This window comes from Pyrus communis, chromosome 8 (genome assembly GCF_041283825.1).
Source record: "Pyrus communis isolate YQ-2024b chromosome 8, ASM4128382v1, whole genome shotgun sequence".
Lineage (NCBI taxonomy): Eukaryota > Viridiplantae > Streptophyta > Magnoliopsida > Rosales > Rosaceae > Pyrus > Pyrus communis.
Genome location: NC_142572.1, coordinates 12,620,758 through 12,636,052, shown reverse-complemented (window position 1 = coordinate 12,636,052; position 15,295 = coordinate 12,620,758). Strand labels below are relative to the sequence as shown.

General features: G+C 37.0%; 1 protein-coding gene across 2 annotated transcripts; it reads left to right on the top strand.

Annotated features, from left to right (window-relative positions):
* Positions 1 to 9,209: 9,209 nt before the first annotated feature.
* On the top strand, positions 9,210 to 13,047 carry LOC137717251 (EIN3-binding F-box protein 1). Of its 2 annotated transcripts, none has more exons than XM_068456554.2 (2): positions 9,210 to 9,646; positions 10,297 to 13,047. In XM_068456554.2, the coding sequence occupies exons 1-2, from the start codon at positions 9,622 to 9,624 to the stop codon at positions 12,213 to 12,215; spliced, it is 1,944 nt and encodes a 647-aa protein (XP_068312655.2). In that variant the 5' UTR covers positions 9,210 to 9,621; the 3' UTR covers positions 12,216 to 13,047. The 2 variants fall into 2 exon arrangements, with proteins under 2 accessions (XP_068312655.2, XP_088554582.1); XM_088698456.1 differs by having other exon boundaries at positions 9,299 to 9,646; positions 10,294 to 13,047.
* The last annotated feature ends 2,248 nt before the right edge of the window (positions 13,048 to 15,295 follow it).

The following is a 15,295-nucleotide window of genomic DNA, read 5'->3' as shown; positions in this document are numbered from 1 at the left end:
GGACTCACCTAAGGATCCAGGATTTCAAGTCAGTGGCTGAGTACAATTCTGCGTTGTTCAGAATCACCTCTCAGATGAAGCTATATGGGGATACCATTACTAAGGAAGATATGTTGGAAAAGACTTTCAGCACATTTCGTGCCTCTAACGTGCTCCTACAGCAGTAGTATAGAGCACGAGGCTTCACTGAATACAACCAACTGATATCTGTGCTCTTGGTAGTTGAACAAAACATGAGAAATCGCGGAGATATTTGTCTTGTAGACAATATAACCACACATACAATACTTCATGATCAAAAGTATTTCTCAAGCCCGATGCTTACAAGAGTAAGGGCAACAATAATATCAGGTCAATCGAATGTAATTGAAGGCCCAAGGAAAGCCTATATTATGTTACCCAATGGAACAATATTGTCATATAGAATGCATTGTATGTTACTCGATCTACTCGAAATTTGTTGAGTTTCAAAGACATACGTTTAAATGGATACCACATTGAAACGAAAAGTACAGAAAATGTGGAGTATATATGCATTACCTTCAATGATACCCAGAATCGTATATTGGAGAAGTTGCGTGGTTTGTCGAGTGGATTGTATTATACATACATAAGGACAATTGAATCATATGTTGTCATGAACCAGAAGTTCATTGATTCACAAGATTACATGCTTTAGTATGACCGTTTGGGTCATCCAGGATCCACCATGATGCATATAATCATTACCAACTCTAATGGACATCCATTATTGAGCAGAGACATTGCTATCTCAAATGATAACCCTTGCAAAGCTTATTCTCAAGGGAAGTTGGTAATTAGACCATCACAACTAAAGGTTGATGCTGAATCCCCATCATTTTTGCAAAGAATTCAAGGGAATATTTGAGGACTTATGCAACCATCTTGTGGACCATTTCGATATTTTATGGTTTTGGTTGATGTATCTACCTGATGGTCACATGTTTGTCTCTTATCTACACGAAATATTGCTTTTGCGAGACTTCTTACTCAGATAATCAAGTTGTGAGCATAGTTCCCAGATTACCCCGTTAAGTCAATTCGACTTGATAACACTGGTGAATTTATGTCTCAAACCTTTGAAGATTACTGCATGATATTGGGCATTGATCTTGAACACCCTGTTCCTCATGTCTATACTCAAAATGGTTTAGCAGAAGCATTGATCAAGCAGCTTCAATTAATAGCTCGCACTCTGCTCATTAAAACAAAATTGTCAGTTTTTGCATGGGGACATGCCATCTTACATGATTTATCATTGGTTCGATTGAGACTTATAGCCAACCACCAATACTCCCCAATACAACTCGTATTTGGAGATCAACCAAACATTTCACATTTACAAGTTTTTGGTTGTACTGTTTATGTGCCTACTGCACCACCGCAACGCACTAAAATGGGACCTCAGCGTAGACTGGGAATTTATGTGGGTTTTGATTCACCATATATCATTAGATATTTGGAACCCCTGACAGGTGATATGTTTACAGCTCGTTTTATTGGTTGTCACTTTGATGAGACTGTCTTCCCGTCATTAGGGGGAAAAAAGACCGTTCCAGAAAAACGGCAAGAGCTGACATGGGTTGTATCCACCTTGTCTCATTTTGATCCACGTAGCACTTAATGTGAAAATGAATTGAAAATGATCGTTCATCTTCAAAGTATTGTCAATCAAATGCCAGATGCATTTAATGATGCTATGAAAGTGACAAAATCACATATATCAGCTGCAAATGCACCTGCAAGAATTGATGTCCCTGTTGGACAAAATAAAGTGGTAGTGAATGATTCATTTGGTGCATGCCTGAAGTGTGGTAGTCCACCCAGGTTCAAAAGATTCAGCCCCTCGAAAGAGAAGGACAAAGACACAGCTAAATCCAAACGAAATCATTCAGGAAGAAAAAATGAATGAAAAATCCGCAATTCATGATTCTGTACTTCCAGAAAAAGAAAATGTCCTTGATGAAACACATGTCCCTGAAGAGACAGTAGTACATGAAAGCAAAGAAATCTTCATAAATTATGCATGTACAAAGGAATCATGGGATCAAAATGAAATAATCATCGATGATATGTTCGCATTCGCAGCAGCCATTGAAATCATATTAAGTGATGATATTGGACCTCGCTCTGTTGATGAATGCAAACAGAGACAAGATTGGCCTAAGTGGAAAGATGCAATCCAGACAGAATTAAATTCCTTGGAAAGACGAGGTGTTTTTGGATCGGTCCAAACTCCGCCTGATGTAAAGGTTCCAAAAAGGCTTAAGTTACTTGAAATAACTAACAAACCACGATGTATGCTTTCGATCAAATTAAGACGATCATTGTATGGGCCGAAACAATCTGAACGAATGTGGTATAATCATCTCAGTGAATATTTGATCAAACAAGGATATATCAACAATGTCATTTGCCATTATGTTCATTAAGAAATCCAATTCTGGATTTTCTATAGTGGCAGTATATGTTGATGATATAAACCTAGTTGGAACTCCTGAAGAGCTCAATAAAACTGCTGAATATCTGAAAAGCGAATTTGAAATGAAAGATCTCGGGAAAACAAAATATTGTCTCGACCTGCAGATCGAGCATTGTGCTAATGGAATTTTGGTCTACCAATCAGCTTACATTGAAAAAATCTTGAAGCGATTTGGCATGGACAAGGCTTATCCACTCAGCATGCCAATGGTAGTTCGTTCTTTGGACATTAAGAAAGATCCATTCCGTCCAAAAGAAGATGATGAAATGGTATTTGGTCCAGAAGTACCATATATGAGTGCAATATGTGCTTTATTATATTTAGCGCAATGTACTAGACCAGATATAGCTTTTTCAGTTAACGTGTTAGCAAGGTATAGCTTTGCTCTAACAATTCGTCATTGGAAATGAGTTAATGATGTTTTGCGATACCTTCGTGGGACAACAAACATGGGTCTCTTCTACTCAGGAAAATCCACAAATAACCAGATCCTTGCTGGACATGCAGATGTTGGTTTCCTCTCTGATCCGCATAAAGCTCGCTCACAAACTGAATATATGTTCACTAATGGAGATACAACAATCTTATGGCGCTCAACAAAACAAACATTAGTTACAACATCTTCAAATCACTCAGAAATACTTGTTTTACATAAAGCAAGTCGTGAATGTTCCTGGTTAAGATTAATGATCCATCATATCTGGAATTCATGTGGTCTACCTTCGAAGACAGACAATCCAACTATCATCCATGAAGATAATGCAGCATGTGTTGTCCAAATGAATGAATGATTCATTAAGGGCGATAAAACTAAACACATATCTCCAAAAAATTTCAGTGCAAATGAGCTTCAGAAGGCTAAAGTTATTGAAGTCAGACAAATTCGTTCCAATGAAAATCTGGCAGATATGTTCACCAAATCTCTACCAAAGTGTACGTTTCAGAAGTTAGTGCAAAGTATCAGATTACGTCGACTTATTAATCAGCTAAATTTGAAGAATGCGGAATTAGAGGGAGCATCCATGATACATGCTTGTTGTACTATTTTTCCTTCGACTAGGATTTTTCCCACTGATTTTTCCTATCAAGGTTTTAACGGGGCAACATAAGCATACTTAAAACTATATCAACCATCCATGTAAAGTTGTACTCTTTTTCATTCGCTATGGTTTTTTCCCACTGAGTTTTTCCAAGCAAGGTTTTAACGAGGCAATTGATGTTGATATGTAGGCATCCAAGGGGAGTGTTGTAAAATTGATGGGTTGATGGATGAATGTATGCCCACTCAAAAAGAACAAGACTTAGGAATATTGTTTGATACTTTCAAAAGTATCATCATTGTTTTGTGGATGATTGTAGTTACGGGAGTCTCTCAATAAATAAAGCATTCCGTTTGTTATCAAATGCACTGCAAAAGAAAGTAAGAGAAATAATATCAATATCTCTTCCTCTCTTTATCTGTCGTCTTTTTTGTATTATAACTACTAAAATTATAGTGTGATATTTTACATCTGATTTGCTTCTATTCTTAAAAAGATTATCTATCTAACTTTTGCCTATTTATAACAACCAATACATTATTTTGCCAAAAAATCACGTGATAAGGAACCCATTTTACATGAGTATTCCTCCGCATTTATTCACTCTGTTTGTCTTCATACTACACAGTAGACATTGACATTCAGGCACCATGTTTTGTCCCACTCCTTCCAACATTGAAAATGGATGTAAGCCAGATCCATTTGACCTATATAAAGATAAAGATGGGCCTGCCGGGCCAATAATTGAGGTGCAAAAACAAAATGCTTCAGATTAATTATTGAAAAAAATTTAATTAATTGTCCTCATGGTGAGATGGTAGTGAGAAGATAGCTTTTGTCATAAAAAAATTAAAATTTAAACATTTGTTGTAAAGTCTGTTAAGATTTAAACTCCAAATTGAATCTTTCAACTCCACACTGTATTTGATTTTTATACCTTCTTAGATACAGTTGCATTATTAGCTGACAAAATGTTTTTGTTATTTAATTTTTTAATATAAGATAAGGAAATGGGGAATTGGTTGTTTATATGGTAACTTTGAGGATAAACTAAATATGGATATGAAAATCGTCAACATGTTGTTAATCGGAAAAGGAAGAGCAAAAAATAGTAAGACGTTTTAGGTTCAAATTCTAATCGGTGAAAGTATAATTGGCACATGTGGTTTAGGAATAAATTAGATTGGATAATTCATTAGATTCAAAGCATGTTGACGCAAGAAATAAAGAAATTTTAATCAGGTTGAAAATAGAAGATGAATTACTCTCGAATGAAACTTACCTCTTCCGATCTCCCCAAGTCCGTGAAAAATGAGTAATTCTTTACCTCTAACTTCATTTTTCACCTTGAATCTTATAAATTTTCAATCTAATTCAATCTTAAGTAACCAACGAGCCCTTAATTGTACACTTGAGATACGCATGTAGACGATAAAAACAGAAATCAAGAATAAGTTGGCCAGCATGATCCCTCAAAATAAAATAAAAAACAAATCTTTTAGGTTTGGTAGGGGATGTCATGAGATTTTCTTCTTCTTTTTCCATGAGAAGTCCTTACCTACAACTTAAATTAATATTTAGCTGGAAAAAACATATTTCAGAGAATCTTGGAATATGGATTCTGTTGACTGAGACGATCCAAAATCCATCCTCCTAGCAAATGCAAAACATAATTCTTAATTATATATTGATAGACCCACTAAGCCAGCCAGAGATGTTGCATGCTAATTAATTAGGTTTAGCTGGCTGATGATCTGAACCTGTATTAAAGTTGCTAGATTTTGTATGTTTATGCAAATTAAGCATCATAATGCTTGTGCCTCTGAAATTTTGACTGGAATGAGTCTCGTACGACTTCTGACTAAGACAACATGAAATATTGGGGACATTTGAGGTTTCGCCGCCGCGGTTGAAAAACCTTCCAATCCAAGTTCTTGCGTGTTGGAATTGTAGGTGCAGTCGGATTAAAAAGCAGCCTCGGCCCTTTTGCATGTTATTGAAGAATAACTTCAAATATGGAGATATAAAGAACAAACAACACAAACATTCACATAATATAGCACACTGCTAGTTCCAACAAGGAATAAGGATTTTTACTAGTCTCAATAAGACAGAAACTTTAATTTATCATCAACGTGACAGCGTGTCTGTAGTGGATTTTAGTATACTTTCCGACATTTTAATTAACGAATGAGTAATGTTATTCATACCATGTTTTTGTACCACATTTTCATACTATCTTAGGTTGCATTTGAAGTGGACAGCCACATCATTTGAATTAATCAGATTTTTAAATTTAGTTCATTATTTAATAAACTAATAATTAAGAAAAACTAGTTAACTAAATGATGATTGTGGTATACGATGAGTCTTTCTCCTTCATTTCCTTGGGTTTTGCAAATTTTTCAAATGATATGACTGTCCACATCAGATGTCACCTAAGATGGTGTAGAAATATGGTATAAAAACATGGTATAAATAACATTACTCTTATTATAATTCAAGCCGCTAGATTTCGTTGCTTAATTATAAACTTAATTGGGATTAAAAAACTGTGATTAATTAGCCTCAAAAGCAAGGATTCAAAGAATGAAAGATGTGCACAAAAGCCTTGGATGAATTGGAAAACGGTCAAACATAGGAGGTACACACGCATATGATGCACCAATTTCAAATTGCTTAAGAATCGAGACAGAGAGAAAGAGAGTAATATTAAAGTGTTCTTGTAGGTATCATGGGACTGCATACATAGGACTTAATTCTTTAATTAATACAAGTGGATGTATCTCAAGGAAACAATGATGCAAAATCACTGGTTTAAAAATCTCCATCCACTGCCGCAAAGGTCTCGTGGCTGGCCATTACCTTAATTAATTCCTTAAGCGTTTGAAAATTTATAATGGCAACTAGACCTACCTAAGCGTCTAGCTAGATCCGCTTAAGTCGTAACTCTCACTTATATATAAGATAGATAACTTTCATTTTTTATTTTATTTTTTCAATAAATTGTAAGAGACTTGTTGAATACTTTGATAAATATTCACTATATGCTTGTTCCCCATATTTTCAATATGTCCTATTTTATAATCTATATGTCATCCTATTTTGCAATTTATGTAGCACAATAAAATTATGTATTTCTTTTTAATTATAAGTAGACATTTATTTATTGTATAATAAGTTTACTTAAAATTAAAAAAAACCATCTAAGTCTCGCCTAAGCGCTAGGCACATGCTTACCATCCGACTAACACCCTTAGAACCTTGTGCCAAAATGGTTGGAGTATTGAATATTTCAATATTCCCTAGGGTTTGCTTTAAGTCACCAATGTTATGCTATGTAATTAAAGTAAGAGGAAAAAATATGGATAATACAAAAGGTTAATACATCACACACATTGACATTATTGTTTAGGTCAAATGAGAAAAGATATCATCTTCTTTTTAAATGAACATGAGGGCAATGAGAGTGAAATGGTTATCCGAGCAGTAAACGGAGAAGTTTTTGCGTAGCGAAACTAGAGTGCAGTTGTTGTGAGAGAGAAGGTGAGACTAAAGTGGAGTCGGATTAGCATGACAAATCAAGAGATAGAGTAGGTTAATTCTTTTTATTTCTTGGACTGTCTGAATGAGTTGATTCGGAAATCAGACTTTAGAATTCCTCCGTTGAATGACATTTTAAAAATCAAAGCATGAATGAGGATCATATAAAGTCAAGAATCACAATCGTGATTTTTATGGGGAATGTGGTATTGGGATTTATGGAGAAATGGCAGATTCACGAGTCCTATTTTTATTTCGAATGATCGACTTTGATTCGCAGTCGCTCTGATTCATCACTCATGCTTGTCGAATTTGATCCTCTTGTAATTCCCCTTGAAACAAACATTATAAAATGTTAATAGCATTTATTCTTGTGACATGAGATGGAGGAAAAAAACACTAAATTTTAGTCTTTTCTTGGAAGGAAAAAGGAAATGAAGAAAATCATTAGAAGATTGAGTGTCTTGTTAGTATTTTAGTTGTTAGATTTTACTTTTATGATGGTTAAATCTTATATTTTTATTCTCGACAATTCCTTTGTTGTACCATTTAATATTATGTACCATTGAAAAAAAATTGCGTAAGCTTTTCTTTATGCATTATGGAATACAGAATTTACAAATGAAAATATTTGACTTGGGAAGCAACAAGTTCAAATTGGGTAAAAAATAGGATCCTATAGTGAAATGGATGTGTTATTCACACACTTCTTTTTACTTCTTATACACTTAATTTCTGGTTGTGGGATCAACTGAATTGAAGAAGATTAAATGATAAAAATTAATAAGTTGTGTATGAAAAATAAAAAGAGATGTATGGATATCAAACCTCGTAGAGCAAAGTAGAGCTAAAGAAAGAATGAAAGCTTAGAGGTAATCCGTACATGTCATCCCTCCCTCTCTGTCTCTCTCTCTCTGTCTCTCTCTCTCTGCATACCGCAACCTTTCAAGGTATTCTGTGCATTGTAAAAAGGAGCCCTAACGACGGCCTCTAAAAATATAAATAAAAGGTTGAAAATCTAACATAAATAAAAAATAAACCGCAAAATATCGTACCGTATCGACCTCTATCCCAATAAGTAAGTATAATATAAGAGGATGTATATGAATTGGTTCCGCTTCGGACTTTAATGTTCACAGTCTAAAGATCAAATCATCTAGATTACTGATTAATGTGTAAAAGAAATCAAAACCGTTGATTTTGTGCGGTGGGTCAGGAAAATAAGTTAATGGGGACCATTGGATTCAATTTGTGTGATCCAGGTGAATTGATCCCTAGACTATGGACACTAAAGTCCGAAACGAATCCAATTTTTGTGTACCCGTACAAAATCGAACTGCATACATTGCTTCGCAAAATAAATAATAAATAAGAAATCTTCTATCGTGGACTAAATCTAACATAATAGACAATCAAGTAAATTTTATCTTATAATAAAAAAGAAAACTAATGAAAAGGGCTTGAAAACTTTAAGTTTTAATGATAAGGACAAAATATAGGGTAAAATGAATAGTACTAGGATTGACTTTTTAGTGTAAAAATGTAATTTTTCGTTAAACTAAACTCTACTGTAAATTTTTCGTTAAAACTCTTTATATAAAATACTATCTCATTCTCCAATTTCCTCCGTACATTGCAATAGCATTCTTAGCAATCTTCTTACCCTCCAGGAAGCAATCCAAAGAGTTTTCACATTAATCTTATTCCAATAAGGAGTGTTCTCTCACATATCTTTTCTTAATCTTCGAACCTCAGATTAAATGAATTAAATCAAATGATATGAGCGAACAGAAAGTGTGTGGAAAGTAAAAAGGGATGTGTTGATAACATCATCTCGAAACCTAACCTTGTGTCCAAAGACCCCGGAAGAGGATCCTCTCCGGATCCACTTTGTGGGGATCGTAAGAATCCTCACATCTTAACCGTTCATCGTACATCGTGCGGTCATTTTTCGTCAAGTATTATTTGTGTTTAATTTTAAATAAAAATTTCAAATAATTTATAACCGTATTATACATAATGAATGACTAAAAATGTAATAATTCTTAAGATCCCACAATTTGGATCGGATGGGATCCAAATCCCAAACACCCTAACTACGCAAACCCTCCCAAGCAAAAACCAAAGGGGAAAAAGGCAGGTTGCGGTTTGTGTGGTATTGATTGGATGGGTGGGAGAATATTACAAAGAAACCTACTTTCATAGCCCAAATGCATTGCATGTGAGTTAATCTTGCGTGTATTGTCACGTACCGAGCCCCATCACTCACAATAAATCTCCTATCAGACAAGTTCCATTCTTCATTACTCTCAGCTTCCTCTCTTTCCCTCTCCTCCATCTCTCCTTTTTTGCCCTACCTGATAGGGTTTCCATGTCCGTATAGCTCCAACCTCTCATGCATCAGTGCCTTCAACCTTTACTGATCGTTGTTGCAGCCTTAATCGTTTCTGGGTCTCTCTTTTTTGCTCTCTTTCGAGGGTTTTTTGGTGGAAAGCTTTGCACTTTCGGCCTCCCGGAGGTTTCTGAGTTGCACCCATGTCAAAGCTACTTGGTTTCTCCGGTAAGTCTTGAGATTTTTTATGTATTTTTGATGAATTTATTGTTTTTGGGCTTAAATAATTGTCCGCTTGTCTGGAATTTGTGATTTGAATGATGTTTAGCTGTTAAATTTGTACATCAGAGATGGGATATTTGGAATTTTGATGAGCTAGCTTGTTGATCTGTTGGGTTTTCTTGTTTTTGTGAATTTTGATGATTTTAGTTTCAATTTTTAATAATATTTTGGATTTAGAATAATAATTTAGGGGGCTTAGATGAAACAGTTTTGGATTTGAAACCCTAAGATCTGATCAGCCTTTTGGTTCATGTATTCAATTTTGGGGTTATTGTATTTTTTTTTTCTTTTTTGGGTGAATTAATTGCTTTCTGAAATTAGATGAGGATTAATTAACCGATCATGGATCTGATGTGAATTTTAATAATATGGGTAGATTATGATCTGTCTTCAAATAGTTAGGGACCTGTCTGACCCAAATTTATCTTAGATCTCGGTTGAAAGTCTAATTTTGAATTCAATTTGGAGTTATTTTTTTCTTCTAATGTTTCTGGATGAACGTTTTATTTGATTAGATCTTCATTAATTTATTATGTTGCCTTAGAGAGGGATTTGTAACATGTTGTGGATTTTAATATTGTGTTATTGGTTAGCAGGTAAAGATGATTTTTGCCCCGGGGGAATATACACAAACCTTAAAGAAGCTGGCCTCTTGTTGTCTCTTGGACATCATGCTGATGTCCTATTTCCTCCTCGCAAGAGGTCTCGCATCAGTGCCCCCTTCATTTTTAGCGGAGGATATTTTGAGAAGAAGGAGGTGTCTATAAATGTTCTACCAGATGAGTGCCTCTTTGAAATCTTTAAACGGATTCCTGGAGGTGAGGAAAGGAGTGCATGTGCATGCGTTTCCAAGCGGTGGCTTAATGTTTTAAGTAATATTGATAGGGACGAATTCAGCAGCAACACAACCAACCAATCTTTCAAGTCTCAGGATGAGGTCTCTGGAAATAAGGCTGAAGATCAGGAAGTTGAGGGTTGTGGATATCTTTCCAGGAGCTTGGAAGGAAAGAAGGCAACAGATGTTAGACTTGCTGCAATGGCTGTTGGAACTGCTAGTCGTGGTGGACTGGGAAAGCTTATGATCCGTGGAAACAATTCTGTTCGTGGGGTGACAAACCTTGGCCTTAAGGCAATATCCCATGGCTGTCCTTCTCTGAGGGTTCTTTCTTTGTGGAACATGTCCTCTATTGGAGATGAGGGCTTGTGCGAGATTGCTAACCGCTGTCATCTGTTAGAGAAGCTTGACCTCTCCCGGTGTCCTGCAATATCTGATAAGGGTTTGATTGCAATTGCCAAGAAGTGTCCTAATTTGACTGACGTATCACTTGAGTCTTGTTCCAACATTGGAAACGGAAGTCTTCAAGCAATTGGCCAGTGCTGCCCCAATCTCAGATTCATTTCAATCAAGAATTGCCATCTTGTTGGGGATCAGGGAATTGCTAGTTTGCTATCCTCGACCTCTTATGTCCTGACAAAGGTGAAGCTTCAGGCTTTGACCATCTCTGATGTGTCTCTTGCTGTTATTGGACACTATGGCAAGGCTGTTACGGATCTTGTCCTTACCAGCCTCTCGAATGTGACTGAGAGGGGTTTCTGGGTCATGGGCAATGGTCAGGGACTGCAGAAGTTGAAGTCCTTCACTGTTACATCCTGTCAAGGTGTTACGGATACAGGTCTTGAAGCAGTAGGAAAAGGTTGCCCGGACTTGAAACAGTTTTGCCTTCGCAAATGTCTATTCATATCTGACAGTGGGTTGGTATCGTTTTGCAAAGCAGCAGGATCTCTTGAGAGCCTTCATTTGGAGGAGTGCCACAGGATCACCCAATTTGGGCTTTTTGGTGCTCTGTCAACTGGTGGTTCAAAATTGAAGTCTCTGGCTTTTGTTTCCTGCCTGGGATTGAAAGATCTAAACTTTGGATCACCTGCGGTGTCTCCATGCCAATCTCTTCGATCATTGTCGATTCGTAGCTGCCCTGGATTTGGAAACGTTGGCCTGGCTCTTTTGGGTAAACTTTGCCCTCAATTGCAGCATGTAGACTTCAGTGGTCTTGAGAGTATAACAGATGTTGGGTTTCTCCCACTGGTTGAGAACTGTGAGGCTGGCCTGGTAAAGGTTAATCTCAGCGGTTGTGTGAATCTAACAGACAAAGTGGTTTCATCCATGGCTGGCCTACATGGTTGGACTCTGGAAGTCCTAAACCTTGAAGGCTGTAGAATGGTCAGCGATGCGGGCTTGGCAGCTATTGCAGGGAACTGCACATTGCTAAGTGATCTTGACGTCTCAAGGTGTGCAATCACTGATTTTGGAATTGCATCCCTAGCCCGTGCAGACCAGCTAAATCTGCAGATCCTCTCTGTATCTGGGTGCCCTTTAGTATCCGACAAGAGTTTGCCTGCCTTGGTGAAAATGGGTCAGACCCTTCATGGTTTGAATCTTCAGCATTGCAACGCAATCAGCAGCAGCACTGTTGACCGGCTCGTGGAGCAGCTGTGGCGTTGTGATATCCTTTCCTAGGCTGGGAAGAAACTGGTAATTGTTCATTTCAGAATCAGAATCGTCAACCACAGTGATCGGGATTGAAATAGTCAGGAAGTCCACAAATCATAGTCAGCTTTTGTGAGTAGCCACAGTTCATTTAGTTTTTGGGTCCATCAGCTATGGGTCTTTAGTCGTCAAGTGCCCCGGTTCCCTTTTTACCAGGGAAAAATGGCCATTTACCATTTTTTTGCAGGTTTCCTATCATTGGAGATCTGTTCCAGGTACTTGTGCCGTATATATCCCTGAGCAAACTGCTTTGGGGTGCTTGATCTAGGTTGCCCTTCCGGTTTCCAGTAGTTCTGGTTTGTATTGCTAGGTGCAGGAAGCCTCGACTTTTTGCTTGGCTATGTCCAATGCTTAGGCCAAGCTCTTTTAGGATTCCTACACCTAGTTCTAGTTCTAAGTCAGTCCAGTGTTGGTTTTACCGAGTCGCTCACGTTTTTTTACTTGTATGCCGTACGTGATGGTTGGGTCGTATGTTTTCCTCAGAGGGTGGGATCAGAGTTCCGAGGTCATCGATTTGTCAAAAGTCATGTAATCCGGTTGCTTTTGGCAGTTCCGAATGTGTGGTGTCCTTGTGTTTGGGGGCTTCGGCCTTGGCGGCATTGTTATGCGTCTGCCTCGACAATCCTTTTCCTTTCGGGGAAAAGATTTGTTTTTTCTCCAAGCCCCTGTTTTTGAGGCACCATTTGTTCATGGAATGTGCTCTGCAACTTCTTAATGTTGTTAGTGAAATAAAATTCAGTTGAGGCACCCTTTGCGATGTATGTTTCTTATGATATGAAATAAAATTCTGTTGTGTTTTTAATGTGTTTTCGATTTCGCATATGCTTAGTAAATTTCCTTGTGAATACAGAGTCCCGTTTACTGAATTTGATGTCAAAAGTTGAGATTAAAACACATAATAGTCTGTCAGATTTAGTAGTTTGTCGGATTTGATATCAAAGGTTGAGAGTAAAACACTAGTTAAGAACATCTATGTGAAGTCATGGATGTAAGCAATTGTTGGTAATGCGGAAGCTGTTTCCCAAGTGAACTCGCTTCCTGGCACGTTCATCAGATATTTCAACAAGGCTTATTTACGGCAGAAAGTCCTTTCAATTAAGCGTTTGTTTGTACTCCCACTCCCATTTTCTCCTTTGGCACTCTCCCCTTAGTTCTCCTTTGACGAGTTATTTTTTCCAAAACATTAGAAAGTCGAAGGTAATAGTGGAGGACATAAAATGGGGTGCCAAAGTCACCATCGCAGCGGCGACTGTTTGATAATTATTTTATTTTTAATTTTTTAAAAACTAAAAACTAAAATCTTATTTGGTAATTATTTTTAGTTAAAAAATAAATAAATAAATAAACGAAAACTAAAATTTTCCTCCGTGAGTTTTCAAAATTTTGCCTTTGAGTTTTCTTATTATTGTTTCCCCGTTTTCATTTTTTTTAAAACTGAAAGTAAATTTTTTTTTTTTTGGAACAGATAATATTATCTATACTAAGAGGGTGGAGAAGTGTGATAAGTCTCACACCGAGCTAGCCATAATAATATGGCTCCTATTCGCTTTTGGCGTGAATCGAATCAAAGATTTTTCACTTACAAGTAAAAAGGAATACCACTAGATCGTAGTACTAAGTAGAAAAAATGAAAGTAGTTACTAAACAAAATTTTAATTTTAAGTATTCAAAAAAGTGAAAAGCGAAAACTACAAATTAAGAACGAAATAGTTATCACATAGTCTCACAGTTAATGGTAGGGCCTTGTTAGGGTTGGCTTGAAATGCAAGATAGAATAAGATATTTAAATAAGATTTGTATGTCTGGATGATGGTGAGCTTGACCTAAAAGCAACTTCACCCCTATCCACTTTGCGCCAGCACCCAGCCCATTTATCCACTTAATTGAACAGTAATAGACCCAATGAACAGTAATAGGCCAAAGCATCTCCACCCCAAAAAAAAATGTGCTGGCACCCAGTGTAAAAAATGCGCTGGCACAAACGATCTCCACCCCTACAAAATGCGCTGGCACCCAGTCCATTTAAAATATTAAATAATTTTTTTATAAAATAATAAAAAAAAATAGTTTTAATTTCGGATAGGATTTTTAACCAATCTCGTCACGCCACGTGTCATTATCTGAACGTACTATTTTTTGAATAGATTTCCGCTAAGATTTTCAACCAATCCTGACAACCCACGTGTCACTTCTTGTTTACAATAATTTAGGCAAGATTTCGATAAGATTTTTAACCAATCTCGTCACGCCACCTGTCATTATCCGAACGTACTATTTTTTGAATAGATTTCCGCTAAGATTTTCAACCAATCCCGTAGTGCCACATGGCATTGTCCAGAACCTCATCTTCTTCTTTTTTGTCCATATAAACCCTACATCCCTACATCCATCCTCACACTAAACTCAATCTTTTTTTTTAGCTCAGAATTCTTCTTTATCGTTTTCAAATCTTGAGTTCTTACAATGTCTTCTTCAAGGAGACCGTATAAACAGTTGCAAGAGCAGCAGAAAAGGTTGTTGGCACAACAGGAAGAATTGGTCAATCTTGACCAAGGTGGAGGTGGAGATGAGGCCTTCGCAATGGAGGAGGATGAGGATGATCACCATAGAAGGCGGAGGGCCTCACATTCCCGCCGTATCATGGAAGCTATGGGTCAGATAGCCAAACCCAGACGTGCGGCAAACATCGATAGAAGAAGGGAAAGACGAGGTAAAGATCTCTTGGAAGATTATTTTATTCCCAACAGCGTTTTCCCTGATCATGTTTTTAGACGTCGTTATAGAATGCAACGAAGTTTGTTCGCTAAAATCATGAGTGATGTTTGCAACTATGATCCATATTTTGTGCAAAAAGAGGATGCTTTTCATGTTCTAGGTCTTCTTCCTGAGCAAAAAATTACGGCTGCCTTGCGAATGCTTGCATATGGAGCATTTGCAGATCAAGTGGATGAGATCGCAAGGATGGGAAAAACAACGGTTCTGGAGTCCCTGATGCGGTTTTGCTCTGCAATTGAAGCCCTCTACACCAATGTGTACCTTCGGCAACCCAC

Bases quoted from the DNA above. Each gene is read 5' to 3' on its own strand.
- LOC137717251 (XM_088698456.1), top strand. From the start codon at position 9,622: ATGTCAAAGCTACTTGGTTTCTCCG. The intron at 9,647-10,293 runs GTAAGTCTTGAG...GTTATTGGTTAG, and splicing joins AAAGCTACTTGGTTTCTCCG to CAGGTAAAGATGATTTTTGC.